At 31.3% G+C, this 16,787-nt stretch overlaps 1 protein-coding gene across 1 annotated transcript in view; it reads right to left on the bottom strand.

Annotated features, from left to right (window-relative positions):
• The window catches only part of LOC143910210 (myogenesis-regulating glycosidase), a 30,075-nt gene extending 14,205 nt beyond the window's left edge, over positions 1–15,870 (bottom strand). Inside the window, exons 1-3 of the mRNA XM_077428594.1 lie at positions 15,767–15,870; positions 3,988–4,238; positions 3,430–3,880 (exon numbers count right to left, since the gene is read on the bottom strand). Of these exons, the coding sequence (XP_077284720.1) occupies positions 3,430–3,846 (417 nt within the window). The 5' untranslated portion in view covers positions 3,847–3,880; positions 3,988–4,238; positions 15,767–15,870. The remainder of the gene's footprint in view (positions 1–3,429; positions 3,881–3,987; positions 4,239–15,766) is intronic.
• Positions 15,871–16,787: the final 917 nt, after the last annotated feature.

Genomic DNA, 16,787 nt, shown 5'->3' with positions numbered 1-16,787 from the left:
AATATATAATTTCGAAAGAGACTTTGTTTGTATGTAAGATTTGGGTGGTAGAAATAAATCGTATTTTTAATTTATTCTTTTGCTTTAAGTCGGCCGATCAAATTCCGTTGATCCTAATTGCGATGTTTTACCGAGTGCACAAGTATGTGCACACAGGCCACTAGTTATAAAAAAAAACAGCAGCATGGACTAGTGGTTAGCATATCTTGTTATGGTCAGTGAGGTTACGAGTTCGAGTCACACTGATTGCTGCTGGCCAGACCTTGGTTTGTGACCAGGTCGGTCGTTTCCTATCAGAGTTTGCCAATTTTCTGATTTTCATTGAAACGATTCCTGCAAAATTAGCTTTCCCTCCCCATTTTCTCCCGCAAAATCTTAAGTTATTATGTTATATTTCAAGGTTTACCGGGTTTCTTTCCATAGATGTCTCAGTGGATGATTATTGAAAAAAAATTCGTTTTGTTGATCGTATTGTATACGATGTTTGCATTGCACTTTGATACGTTTGACCATATATGTACATATGTCATGTATAATTCCGAATTATGTAATAATTATGCATTAATATATAATTTGGTGTGTTTCTTGATCTGTATAGTACACTTATCGCATTGGAGCGATCTGTAATGACGAGTGTACATAGATTGATTGAATAAAAAAATAAAAAAAGGATCGTTGTGTGTGTGTGTATAATTCGTTTTTGATTGGCTCACGTTAAATATTCATTTTTTTCAATTCAAATAAATTTAATTAAAAAAACAAATGCTTACTATTAGAATAGCCATGTTTGAGCGTTTTATATTATACATATGTATATATCAATGAAGCCACTAGTTGGATTATATGTAAAATATAAAATCTGGAAGCATTTTTTAATTTAGTACTGCATCGCTGTTTTCAATTTAGTCGATTGGAAGGCATGATGGGTTTGGTAATACCCCGAATTATTTAAGTAAGCGAATTTATGTATAACCGGTACTGATGTATAATAAAAACAACACAATATAATACCTGCGAATCCAGAAAGTTATTCAGACTGACACTGCCATCGCTGCCCGTATCGTCAGAATCAGTTTCTATCCAGAGTGGTGACGAATATTTAAGATAATGAGCATACATTTTAAACTATACAAATTGAGCCATTAATAACTCATTAGCACACATCACACCGTCATTTGATATAGATTTTAGTCACCGTGTGGAACGTTCGAAGGAGGAAAAGTTCCAGTTTGTTCCATCGAAGCACACATGTCGAACGAGTGCACGTGGAAAATATGTGTCGTTAACCATAACCGTTGTATAGTTTTGATACAGATAGGACTGAATAAATGAACTGCGAAATGGTTGATGATTTAGTTCTGAGGATTCACTGTTTCAAGCAGCAACGGCGGTGGTAATTGTCTCTGGACGCGAAACTCCTCGCGAATTGTCCACTTACTGGTTCACTTCCTTCGTTCGAGTGCCGTCTCTGGATGTAGCACTAAATTGAGCGTGGTATCCTCATTACTATTGTATATTTTTTATTATTATATTCCCCGAAAAGGAAACGCACAATCAATAGAAATATGCGTGCAGATGAACTTTAGTAGTGACTTAAAATGTAAAACTGTTACATTTCTGCGTATCATATCTTTAAAAGTGATCAATGTATTTGGAAAGTTGTTGATTGGCAAAAATAGTGCCAGTTAAATGTGCATCCAACAAATAATGCATAGCTCAAATAAAAACACTCCAACGAAAAGCTAAAATGAAAGGGAAGAGTTTGGCTACAAAGTATCTGTGTTCATAAAACAGGTGCGATCATCTATAGTGTTAGAAAGCATAAACCAAGTTCAGACCTGAAAATCCCCTCTGGAGAAAGTCTGAAATGGCAATCAGTAATAAAATACTTAGGAGTAACGTTCGATAAAATAATGAGATGGGCCCCTCACATTAAGGTAGGGAAATGCAAAGCGATACGTGGTATATCCTCAATATACCCAATATTCAATCGCTATAGTTTTTTGTCAACTCAATATAAAATAAAATTATATCGTCCGCCCATATTACCAATATTAACCTATGCTGCATTTGTATGGAATAACGCCTCCAATATTAACCATTCCAATTTCCAAACAATACAAAACAAATCCCAAAAAATAATTTATAACACACCCATGTAAGATAGAAAATGATCACTAGATCAGTATATATTAAAATAGATAGAAGACGTATTGTGAATATAATTTATTAACAATAAAATCATTTAAAAATCAAAAAAATAAGTTCTAAGATATTTTCTGAAAAGGACATTTTAGTCAGACTCTCCCTTTCTGTTAATGTAGTTCATTTTGAAATTCGAGGGCTACAATTAATCCATTTACCTAAAAATAATAGTAGTTTTATGCTATTAGTTGAGAGTGACTGATTGTCTCAGAAGCGACAATAAAGTTGTATAAAAATAATAAGGTATCTGTACATAGTACGTAATGCAAAAAAATGACTTAACCTCTTTAAGGTCGGCACTAATTAAATTGACATATGACCCATTTCGTTAAATCTACTGTCATTGTGAGAAGATGTGTCGTCTTATATTTCGCACTTCGGAGTGGTAGATATTGATTTGTTCCAACTTATGAACAAAATTAAATAAAAAAATTCTACTTGTATTATATATCGTATTTTTTTGTTTTATTATTTTTTAAATTATCTATAAAAACATATGAATTTAAAATAATCAGCTATTAAGACTAAATCGATCAATTTTATTCAATTGTTTAGCTGACATCTATCGATTAAAAACCTAAAAAGAGATTTTGTAATAAAAAACCATAAGGTTTGAAACCATGTTCGTTGAAATAATTGTAAATTTATTTTAATTAAATGTAGAAAAAAATGTGTGGTCCAAATAGTTAATAATAATTAAACAGCCAAATATATTTTATCTGAACCGAGTTTTTTTTTAAGTAAAATATCAATACTAAAAAATATATAAAGAATCGCTAGATGGCGACTTGTAAAATTAAGCTAGCAGAATAACTACACAAAACTTTCATTTCGTAATTGCTATTTTTTTCTTATTGCATTATATTTACTAAACCTTCAACTGTTTAATAGATTTAAAATGATCACAGTACATTACATGTATATAAAGCTAATTTTTCGATGCAAAGTAGGTTGATATTCTACGTATACGTATACTTATGCAAGTACAAAACAGGTATGCATCTATAAATCATATATTCATACGCCTCTATTAAGCTCCAATGAAGACTCATCCTCTTATAATAGCATCTTATGGGTTCACAACTGTCCTCCAATATAAAATATAATACATCACATGTGAATTTATTACTGCATACATACATATATACGAATGTGAGTAATAGTGTAAGTTTTAATATAAATTTCCCGTTTTGATTTTAAACGAAATAAAAAAAATAGACTCACGTTTGCTGGATGATCATGATGCTCCTGTCTCAAAAAGTCCAAATCGAGCTCGTTCAATCCACTTGGAAGGGAAATAGAGTTACGACGTAATCCTGTACTCCTAGCAGCAACGTTAAAATCAGGTAAATCAGCTGCCGAATCTATATTTTCAAACTCCTCGTCTTTTGACAGTCCATTTTCGACGACTTTAACCTCTTCCTCTTCAACATTGACTTTAAATTCCGTCTTCTTGACATCTTTCGGTTCAGGAAGAGACTCCGGAACTGGCGGATCCTCGTCGAAGAATGGAATTCGCTCAACGGAAGGACATTGTATGACGATAGTAGGCGTTGGTTGTAAGATGGCTTCGTGTTTGTTTTTATCACCGAAAAACGGTAATTTTATATGAAGATTCAGCTTTTTTCTACCGTTCATCATAAAATTAAATGCCTATTAGTTTACTCCCATCACACTGTGGAATAATCGTTTAAATTTTATGAATGAAAGCGTCTGTATTCATGTAGATATGTATTTATTGCGACACGTTTCAACTTCATACATTGATATTAATGTACATACCTTGCTCTCTTGAATCGAGCTCTTTCATGCACTATCTAAACACTTTTTTCGATTTTCAGTGAACGCAAACGATAGAAAGACACTTGTGTCAACCGTTCACGATGTTTACAAACGAGATTTGAATGAATGCCTAGTAAAGCATAACGACTGAAAGATTTCATCGGAAGATGAGCTATGATGATTTTAATAGGTCGTGAAATATAACACTAGCTAATGGCCATTAACTTCGCATATACATATCTTTTCAACATCTGAAAAAAAAAACAGTCACATTGATTGTCAGTAAACATGTGTGATTAAATCTTTACTGTTAAAATTTAGTTTGAGATAAATTATCACTTCTAATTAATTCACATTATTTATTTTGAACGAATTCAATGAAAATTATCAATCCGACGAAACTATTTCTTTGAGTATGTATACTATATAAATATATATGGAGTATAGTATATGTATATGGAAATATTTTCGTTTATATTTCTAAGAATCATACATATATGAACATATGAACGGTCATCATTCATACTTCAAAGGTGTCGCCTTCGCAATTGAAAACCGCAAAACTAACTTGCATCTGAAGTGCAAATAGCAAGTTAGAATAACATAAATTGTATCTAAATTGCATACGTGTATTTGTTAAGTATTGTTTAAATAATTTTGTTTGATGAGAACCTTGATTTCTATTCACGCACATTCGATAACAGTTCTGTCACGTTTGTTCAATTGGGTCGAAATGATAAAATAATAGAAATTATTTTGAAGCTGACAATAAACAGGTCAAACAGCAAAGGTATAAATACGCTGTGTATTTATTATATTATGATTACATTCAACATACATACATGTATACACGTGAATATTCACAGTATTAAATTATTTGATTATTATATAAACCAAAACAAACACACTTTGATAACTACGATTACACATTGATTTCTTTCAAACTTTCAACACTTCATACGTTATCAACAAATAAAACCCGATACTATTGAAAATTGTCTTCGAAGATATATTTAGCGATTTGTTTTCTAATGGACGACTGCATTTCTACTAAATGTCGGTGTATTTTTAAATTGAAGGGACGTCTTGACAGGCGTTCAAAATAAACATACCGCGGTCGGAAAACTTTTCAAATAAGAAAAAATTAAAACAAACAAAAGAACAATATGTATTTTCGAAAATCTTACGAAATATGTATATATATGTATGTATGTATAGTGGAGTGAAAATATTTTTCCGTTGAAATGAACGATCTAAAAACTATTATTACAAGAAACACCTGGTTATTACTGGAAAATGGAAAATATGAAATGCAGCGATTCAATCATGTATAAATATTTGCCTAAAACGAAATTCTTGTAAATACTATATGTAGATATCGTTTTGTACATTCAGATTGTTAGGATAACCGTTTTAAACCAGGGATAAACTAAAAATATCTAAAAAATATTTGGAATATTGGTTGGTGTGCTACTTTTAATGAGAATTTCGAGGTAATTTATTTATATTTATTTTATTTACAATTTTTCTAAAGTGAATTGCTCCAAGAATACAGAATTGCTCCAAGTCGTCACTATGACTAAGCAACAAAAAAGGATATAAATATGGATGCAAAAACAAAATAAGTTAAGAAATAAAGACAAAGATAAAATATAAAACAGATAAATCATTATATGTATAAAACCAAATACAACATTAGAAAAAATAATGAAATATTGTTTTAAAAAAAAATACTACTTCCGGTTAACAAATTCTAACCAAAACCCTATTAGCTCTAAGTTAGTACATAAAGAATAGAAATATAAATTTTCAGCTCAATACGTTCAGGGGTGTGGACAGAGTAGTGGGCACAACATTTTTGACCTTTCTACGAGGAAAAAAATCCCACTTTTTTTATTTTGATCAAATTGATACAAGAATTATACTTGAATTTTTTCGTGACGAAAAAACATGTTTAAAGGGTCGAAAAAAATAGTGGAAGAAAAATCGAACAAGAGTAAACTGCCACTTCCGGTTGACAGATGCTTACTAAATTAAATAAATAACTTGGTATTAAGCTTAAACTTTTAGATATGAAATTTCAGTTCAATAAACCAAAAGGTTTCTGAGAAAAACATAAAAAACCTCGATTCTCTAGAGTAAAAGTACTACTTTCGGTTCAGATAAAAATATTTAAAAAATATACAGTTATAAAGATTATTATTTCTATTATATGTAAAAACATTTCAGTCTGATTGAGTAAGTGGTTTAGGAGATAATTGAATTCAAAAACTTAAAAAAAAGAGGACACCTATAATGGGAGGTACCATTTCCGGTCAACTTAAAAATTTGAAAAAAATTAACGTCGTGTTGATAAGAATTTCAGTAACTGATACTAAGTTTCAGTTCGATAGGGCTAACGGTGTTCAAAAAATCCCCAAAATACACAGCCACACACACAGACACACACACACACACACACACACACACATTTTTTCTAGATTATGAAAACCTGATCAGTAATCGATTCTGAGTTCGAATCAGTCAAAATCTCGAGTTCGAATTTTCGCATGATCACAAAACTTTATCTATTGTTACTACGTACATACATATGTATGTAGATAAAGTAAAAACATCGGCACTTGAAAGGTTAATGCCCCTTGCGACAGGTGACGAAGCCATCAAATTGGTACGTGCCACAGGATAAGAGAACAAACTGCAGCATCTAATTTATCTGAGTTGCCTGGGAACATTGAAGCTTAATTCTGTAAGAATTTGAACAAATCAACCAGTAATTTGTAGAAATGTTTTCCCAAATATACTCTACGTTGTGAATCGATGGAATTATAACCTTGTGCTCTCAGAAGGCAGGGTTTAGATCAATTCGCCATCCACTGCTGGATGAAAGCCTCTCCAACACGCTTCCATTTGTCTCTGTTTGGGTCAACTTTTAAGGCGCAGACACACAGAATCGTACGCGAAACGTGTTTTTTTTAGATAGTTTATTTATATTAGATTTTTTTTCGACACGTAAAAAAACGCTTGCAAGCCTGATCTATGCCAGGCCAAAACTCTAGAGTATTTTCGGTGGTATATTTTCCTTTTATTGACATAGGTTTGACAGTGATTGATAACGGTAATTCTCATATTTGAATACATGTATGAGAAACTTGTCGTAATAATAAGATCGTAAATATATAAATATATAAACATAAGACACACGCATTCACAGCTGAAGTCCACTTTTATCCATCTCATCCCACACATTTTTTCTGATTTCATCCAAACCATCTCCCTTGCGACCTTCCTTGTCACATTTATATGTAAATTTAGGAAACCTTTGCACTGTCTCGACTCTCAAGCAATGGGCTCTATTATTAGGAATTCATATAATATAATAGAAGAGTATTCAAGAATGCTTCCTACTAGCGAATCAAATAGGATTCGAAGCATTTGTGCATGCAACATTATTGTCAATAATATTAACTTTATCAGTAAATAAATTGAAATAACCTACAACGCAAATTTTGATCATGGAAATTGAACTACAATAAAATATGATATATTATTATAGAAATATATTAGATAAATAGACCGTAGACAATTAAATGTATTTATCGATAATGAGTGACGACAAATTCAGGTCAATTATTTACTGATAAAGATTTAATATATACGTACATACATACATATTTTATATACATATATATATATATATATATATATATATATATATATATATATATATATATATATATATATATATATATATATATATATATATATATATATATATATATATATATATAGTATATTATTATTAGTATATACATATATATTTATATATAGTATATACATACATACATATTTCAACAGTTCTCAACCACTGTCTTACCTACGCCAAACAAAGAATTATACAAGGTGTTTTATAACACACAAATATCTTGAACGCGAGTATTAAAATAAACTTCTGTGGCAATTTTGACGCCACTTACACACTTTATCGAGGAAAAGTTAACATTGAATTATAAAAAAACTAATACAAGCAAGCAACATTAAAAAAAAATAAGCCAATTTTCAAATAGAATTGGGTTCCGTTAAGTGAAAAATAAAAATTGCTATGTCACGCCGATTCTATTACTGGTCCCAACCCGTTTAATAATACATACATTTTCCACATCATACGAGTACTACGAGTTATTCACCTTGCGGAGCGCAACGGGTTAAATTTAACCGTTTTTATTCGTAAACGTATGTGTATAGGAGTGAAAATTAAAGCATCGACATTCATCTTATTCGATCATTACAAAAATTCCCCGTCGCAAACCATAATTATCGCGAAAAAAATGAATAATCGAACGCACATAGCAATTTAAACGAGATGTGAGCGCGAGTTCTTCTCAAATGTTTATTTATACAAAACGCTTGGCGGCGATTAATCCGAATCGATTTTGATTTCAAGTGCTATTGAAGGTTGATATTTATAGAGATTTATTTTATGCGCGTTAATTTAATCTTGGCGATAAAGTGCTAGCAAGATTGTCATATGTGTTTAGTACAAAATCGTGACTTACATGTTATATTTTATACTATTCATTGTAAAATTTAATAAAAGTGTGGACTTTTTGTTTTATGTATATGTCGCAGTGAAACTGTTATTGAAACTGACCCAAGCTGTGAGTATGGATATAACAATAGAATTACAAATTCACTTCTCAATGTCAGTGACTTTGTAATTCAAATTACAACGTACGAATTCGAATTACAACGTACTACCAACCACTGGCACTAAACACACATAATAAAATAATCGAATCGGTTTCTACAAACGCGTGGCGATTAAGTGGTTAATAAATAAAACCAACCTAACCTAACCAAACCTAACCTACATTTAAGAAAATTAAACCATACCTAACCTGACCTTAAATAAATAAGAGCTGCTAAAATATTATTTATTTATTTATTCATTCATCATTCATTTATTTATTTATTATAATGTGTTTGCTTCCGCATCTAGTCCCACACATGTGGCATCAAAAAAGCCAAATCGAAACAGATATTGGACCATGAGGAGAGTGGGAATGGAGAGGAGCGGGGCTGCGGAGAGGGCTTGTGAGCGCGAGTTCGGAATCGGAATGGGGATGGAGAGGAGTGGGGTTGTGACTTGGGGTGGCGCGATTCATACCGGCGTCGCACTATCATCCAACCGTCAAAAGTTATAATTTCATTAATAGGGGCCAGTGAAAATGTAATTGGATATGATTTCACTGAACTATACCCAGTGAAAATGTAACTGGTTATGATTTGTATTTCACCGTGACATATTATACATATTGTTTTATTTCCAATTGTAATAAGCAATGATAAAATTATAGTTGAATATTCACAGCATAACCCAAACCAACATTAACTATGCATCGAACGATCATAATCTAACCTAGAAAATGTACTCGTTTGCATCCCGAAACACGTCTACGACCCACATATTAATCATGGAATACCCAGTTCACGTTGAAAATCAGCTCTAGATCATGCAAGTAATTAATACAACAATAGCACGTGAGCGCTGTCGGGTTGATCATTCGGTTTTATTTATTTTTTTGGACGTTTCGTGATTCTTTCCAATTTGTCGCCATCACATTAATTTCTCAGAATCGGTTTTTGTACGACGCGACTCGATGCCAATCCAAACAGATTCATTAGATTCGTCCAATAGAGTTGGCGTTGAAAAAACCGATCACGATTTCGAAACTTGCAGATTGTCGGGCTGAATCTCACGTACGAGTGCAAATCTCGTTCAAAATCGCTTTTTTTAAGTGTACATATTTTACGCACGTGAAATTCTAATGGTGAAGTGTATCGAATCGAAGGTCTTCGGTTCATATTCGATTCGATCATTTTAAAAGACCTTCGATATTAAAAGCGATTCAAGTGATTCGTAAATAGAATTATATTGTAGTATGGACGCAAAATGAAACACTGAAAATATTATATATGTACATATTTACAAAGTTTGTTATAATATTAGTAATGTACAAGAGTAATAGCACTGACCAACAAAACAAATTACCAGAACGAAGCTAATCAATATTTACAACATTTGGACCACTGAATTCGAATATTATAATGAATTTTATTGGTTTGCTTTCGTTTATGAGATATGACCGCTTAAAAAATACGCAATTATAACAGTTTTTTGTGGTCTTTTACTAAAAATCTAGTATCTAGTGAGTATTGAAATCAAAAGTCAGTTGTATAATCATATTGTATTGCTTTAAAATGCGTACAATTAATTATCTATGTGAATTTTAAAACTAAAAAAAAAAATTCCTTGCTATTATACATTTATTTGGCCACTTTTTCATTTCACCAGGGTTTCGTTTTCTATTACAAAAATTTATTTTTTATCTAAACGTACTAATTAGAATGGTAAATGATCTCTATAGATCTTTCAATAATTCATAATTTCAATTTGAATACTCAAAATAAATAACCAAGCGGAAGACCCCTTTAATTTTATTTTATATCACCGACTAAGTACCTGTAGTCATTTTGGCAAATCATTAAGTGGTTAAAAATGCCCATTTTTTATATACCAATAGGCAATTTGTAACGAAGTGCTGATCGTCAATTTCATCAATCGAGATACTGACATCTCGAGATTATAATCGAACAAAATTTCCGAATGTGTGTAAAAATGAAATTGTCAGAATCGAACTGGCCAGTTTCTGAAACGACCGTTTCAATTATCCGAGTTGCGATAAGCGGCTTTTCACACCTATTTTTAAAACACGTACCTATACAGGGGCAATTAGCATAATTTTACCACTTATTCAAACTGATTACACGCTCAGATTCGATGTTCAGAGTTGTGAGCATGTGAGTACAAGAGCATCAAACACAATAGCAAAGATTTCACGTACAATTCATGGCTTATACATATGTACGTCCGTGTTCGACTTGTGCAATGTCGCGTTGCATTCGAACTGCATCCTAATGATAATGATGATGATCATCGTCGAACTCGCACAATAGGTAATGGCTTATTTAAACGAGATATACGACAAAGTTTGTGACTGGCAATCGTCGATAACGTCAATGAACCATTAACCATAATGCGTCGATTGTGTAACGATTAAGGTGTCTACATAAGTATGTGCTTAAAGAAAGATTTTTATGGTGCTATTATTACAAACAGATTACAAAGGATTTAATGGGTGTATAAGGAATTCGTCAGATTAATATTCTGCTAGGAAGATTGATGAAATTGTTGGAATTTTTTCGGCAGCAGAAAATTGACGATCAGCACTTCGTTAGAAATTACCGATTGGTATATAAAAAATGGCCATTTTTTATCACTTAATGATTTGCCAAAATAACTTCAGGTACTTAGTCGGTGATATAAAATAAAATTAAAGGGGTTTTCCGCTTGGTTATTTTTTTTTGAGTATTCAAATGTATTTACTACATCCTATTGAATGTATGAATAGATTTTTTAGAAACAGTATATTTTTATTAAATTGGATAATGATAAATGAATACAAACTTCATAAGGTATATATGTACATATGTCACAGTCCAAGTGTTCACTCCGGTTCGTTCATGAATACGCTAGTTTGTTTACACGAATTATTGGATTTAGTTATGTAAGTACTATCAACCTTCAAATAGACTCACCAGATATCGCAAGAAACTTTTAGCTGTCTGAACTTTTGAACTTTCAAAATTTTTGAGATGTCGAATCGCCAAGTATTTAAAGTGGAATTTCTTTGGAAATCGCATCACAGCGTTTGTATAATATTGCAAACCAGGGTATCCATACATAGATAGATAGAGGATGGGACAAACGATTCAGAATAATTAAACTTATGCCTAATAGCTTGTTCATGAAAAAACTGGTTGTGTGAAAAAATGAAGGTTAAAGGATGATAAAATAATATTTATATGCATTTTATAGTCCGTGTCCACTCCGGTTCATTCATGAAAATACATATGTATGTATACTACAATAGTTTGTTCATATACGAACTATTGATTTTAGTTTAAAAGCTAGCAGTCAAAAGCTATCTTCAAAAAGACTCACCAGGTGTTGCATGAAACTTTTAGCTATCAAAACGTCAAGTATTTGAAATAGGGAATTCTATATAAACCGCATTACAACATTGCGGTAATTCTCGTTTCCGCTAATATTAAAAAAAATTGCAACACAGGGATAGTATGCATATGTACATAGAAGAAGGGACTAATACTTTAACTTATGCTTAATTGTTTGTGCATGAACAAACTAGTTCGTTTGCCAATTTGTTATTTTGTGTACAGTATAACTGGCCAGATTGGTTCGTGTGTGAACAAACTAGTGTGTTCATGAACGACCGAAATGTACACCTGGACCGTAACATATATGTACATACAAATAATATATATACATAAAAATAACATATACATACAAATATACGAGTACACATTCATGAGTTGATATCACAAGAATATACGCAAAATGTAGCCATACGAATGTAATATAATATATTTTTTATATAACTTCTGCATGTAGTCAAAAATAAGTTAATATTATAAGTAAATAAACGACGTGCAATTTAGTGTGACAAAACGATTCTATTGTTTGTTGAATACAATAACCGGATGCGAACAATTCGATCGAAGGAGACTTTGTAATTTTATAATGTGAAATATCTTTCCAAAATTTGCGTACTTTCACGTATGAATTTTTGTAAGAATGATCGTGTGGATCAAAATTTTTAAGATGCATATTCGATTCGATCTTTTGATTCAAACTTCGTCTATTTATTATTATATCAAGTTATGATTTTCGCGTAGAAAACGATGACTTCACCCGGCTAGCCTAGTTCTATTTGCAAGTCAAATGATTTTTCTGAAATGAAGAGCGTCCATATAGTCATTGAAGCAAATGTACTATTGTCATTTTTTTCGCGTTCTTTTTTTCAATCACAAAGATGCCGCATTGTATTGAAAATTTTCCACGGTACAAAATGCTGCAGAAAAATCAAGAAATTTGACATTTTCTTAACGAGCACTTATACAAGTTGTTCACAAGCTTCTTTTTTTTGTCCATGCGATCGTATTGCATTACACACGTTGTAAAAAATATATTATTATAATGATACGTTTATGATAGTAATTTTCCTACATGCTATAATTTATTTTATTATCTTACTGGTAATTCCGGGTATGTATGCCTACGACCTGTACACGTGTCTTAAGTATTATTCGAAATAGAAGTTCTTTCGATGAATTTTCACAATGCACCATAAAGAAAGCATGTTTGATGTCGTAAACGCAATGGTTAATCTATTAAATTAAAATGGGATTATTTATTATTAGCATTACATACACTATATAAGTAGTACTAGATTATTATCAATCTGTGTGACCTTCTGCGATTGCAAATTGATTATTACGAAATATTTGAAATAGTCAACAGATCGAGGAATCCACGTAATTATTAGCCGATAAAAAATTTCCTTCTAAACTACTCAAGTACGTCAACTTTTTTTTTGGTACAGCATAATAAAAATTTTATGTCTAGCTAGATGGTAAGGAGTGTCAAATGTTAAGGAAAACCGGAAATGTAAACGTAAAGGAAAACCGGAAAATTGAATTAACATTGAAGCAACATAATAATTAATACATATATGATTAGTTTATTACCAGAAGGATTATGTATTTGTTTGAAATTTTCCTGTATATTAAATGGAATACACACCGAATTTATACGTCAATGAATTATTATTTCACTTCTGGATTAAGATTTTATTTATTTTACCTCTGGTAATTTTTTTTCGATGTATAAACGGAGTTGTTTTTTAACTAACATATAATAAAAAAACAAATAATAATCAAATCTTATAATAAAAAATCCAATGTTTTTACAAATTGACTACTATAATATTAAATTCAAATTTTTCATTTCCATATTGAAAATATGAAGAAGCGAAAAGTTTTATAGAAAAAAAATAGCAAAAATTTAATTTTAAAACTGGATAAACCGGTAAGGATTAATATTAAAATATTATGAGGGGAAAATTCATAAACAATATTGAAAAATTATTCCATATTAACTGCGTATGTTAATGCGGATATTTTGAATCGATCAGTGCGTAGGAAAATTTACATAGAAATATTTTTGGAATTTCCCATCTTTAAATAGCAAAATATAATATTTCATCAATAATTACGTCTACAACACTAGGTATCTCAACGACATTAAAATTACATTTGAAAGCAGCACGGAAATTTCCGCTCGTGCATAAATTTGCAATTTTTAATACTATCTGTCGTGATCTCTCGCCGTTCAAGCGAGCTTTTGATCAGAATATCAATAATCAGGGGCTTTGCTAATAATTGACCTATGTAAACGTGCAGGTAGATTTTTCTTTTAAATTAATGCATCTTAACTACATAAGTACATATATTATATGCATAGTAGGCACACATAAGAGCCGTTATAATTGATAGTGGTATAAGTCGACTTTTCTTCATTTCAAGAAATATCTCGCAAAACATTAAATATACATACATAATGTTTTGCGTTTAGCGAAACAGTGAACATGCATGCAAAAAACATTACACACATGTATATATTCATTACATTATAATATTTCGATTGTATAAATTTACACTATGTGAGTTGTCACTCAACACCTTTTTTTAAGTAGCTGTAGCTGAGATTAACAATTAGAATTTTTTGATCGAATTAAATTGCATATAAATATTCCTATATTTTACTTACATCCATATATAAGCCGTTATATTTGACAGTGGCATAAGTCCACTTTTTTTATTTCGAGAAATATTTCACAAAACATTAAATATAATGTTTTGCGTTTGACAACATTTAACAATACTTCCGAGATTCTGATATCGAATTAAAATCTAATATATAATATCTAAAAAGACTTTGTATATATGTACGTATGTATGTTTTATGTAACATTCGTTGGGAACTTTGTAAACAGATAAGTTTCTATGACGATATATTTTCTTTTCGATTCAAATAAATTCGCCCCTGGCCCCAGGGGGGCATTGAAGGCTCCGGGGGCGAAGGCGCCGGGGGCGCAGGCGCCGGATTATGGTATACATATAATTTCGAAAGAGACTTAGTATATACGTTCGTTTGTTTTTGACAGTCAATTTAATAAAAAAAAAAACAAATGAATATTTAAATAAATTTATATAAAATAAAGCTATTCAAATAAATTTAATATAAGGTTTATTATAAGATTAGTCATGTTTAAGCGGTTTTTATTACAAATACCGAGCGAAGCCGGATAAAACCACTAGTAAGTGATAATTTGCGAATTAAATCAAACAGATAAAGTGTTTTCGGAACTGAAAATTGGACTTCCGTCACTTTTAAATATAACGGTTCATATATGAAAATATAATCAATCAATTGAATTCAAAAAGCAAATCAAATTCATATGCATGAGCATTAAATTGATTTTATGCAACAAATTTTCTGTAATTTCACGCGCATTTACATCAAATGTTTACGGAAAGCATTATCATGTAGGTATTTTTAATGTTGTTGCTAAATCCAAACTGTTAAGGTTCAGTTAATTTCCAAAACACACACACACACACACACACATGCAAACCTTTTAAAATAGATATAAACGATGGAGTTAATTTTCACACTTATTATGAGTATATTTTGTAAGTACGAATTGAAAATAGCACTTCAGGAACAAACTTTTTTGTTGACGGATTTTTTAAAGACTGTATTCTTCTAATAAGATATTATTTATGGAAGAGCTAATACCGGTGCGAATGGGTCAGAGATCGACAGCGAACTGGACGGCGTACAGGAGATTCTGATAACGCACAAGAGCAGCAATCCTGACGATGCGATGGCAGTAGAATGGTAGCTGTTTACACATTTCTATGGCTATGCACCGGAAGAGACCTTCTTGTGGTAAAAAAAAATGTTTGAAATTCATTCGAAGCTCTTCCGAAGCACGCGCCAGCTCATTATGCCAGTCGAACTGCCACACGGTTAATTAAACCGTCACACCACATACATGTCAGTCGTTTGTATGGCATATGATGACTGCGTGTGAATGGATTTAATTTCAGTTAAAGGAAACCAAAGTATCTGCACAAAGATTTATAATACTGTGGAATTTATGATCAACGGTTGGATCGCGACGGTATCGATTAAAGCAATGCTGTTCCAACGGTGTTTTATTAATTCGAATAGATTCATATGAATGTGCTATTGGAAGTGTCAGGCTTTTTAAAATACGTGTAAAATAGTTTATATTGAATTTTGATTTTGTTCCATTTTAATAGTGTATTCACATTCCATAGACCTATTTTATTTTAATTTTATTTATTTTTAAAACAGAAATAAACATTAAAAGCATCAAGACTTATAAAATATAACGTTAATACGAAAACAGTTTCTAAAAATAAATTCAAACAATGAAATAAAATAAAAATAAAAACGGGGACACCTATGTATAAGGGGACGTACATTTACGGTCAACTTAAAAATTAAAAAAAAATTTGCGTCGCGTCCATAAGAATTTCAGTCATCAATACTAAGTTTAAATTCGATGGGACTAACGATGTTCAAAAAATCCCCAAAATACACAGACACGCAGACCTTTTTTTGAGATCATAAAAAGGTGATCAGTGATCGATTCCGAGTTTGAATCAGTCAAAATCTTGAGTTTGAATTTTCGTATGATCACAAAACTTCATCTATTGTTACTATGTACATAGATAAAGTAACAAAGAAGAATGTACATAGATATGGGATATACTTAGGGCTGCCAGAT

Source organism: Arctopsyche grandis, chromosome 4, assembly GCF_051622035.1.
Source record: "Arctopsyche grandis isolate Sample6627 chromosome 4, ASM5162203v2, whole genome shotgun sequence".
Classification (NCBI taxonomy): Eukaryota; Metazoa; Arthropoda; class Insecta; order Trichoptera; family Hydropsychidae; genus Arctopsyche; species Arctopsyche grandis.
Note: the sequence above shows the minus strand (reverse complement) of the source record. Positions and strands in the feature narration are given on the sequence as shown.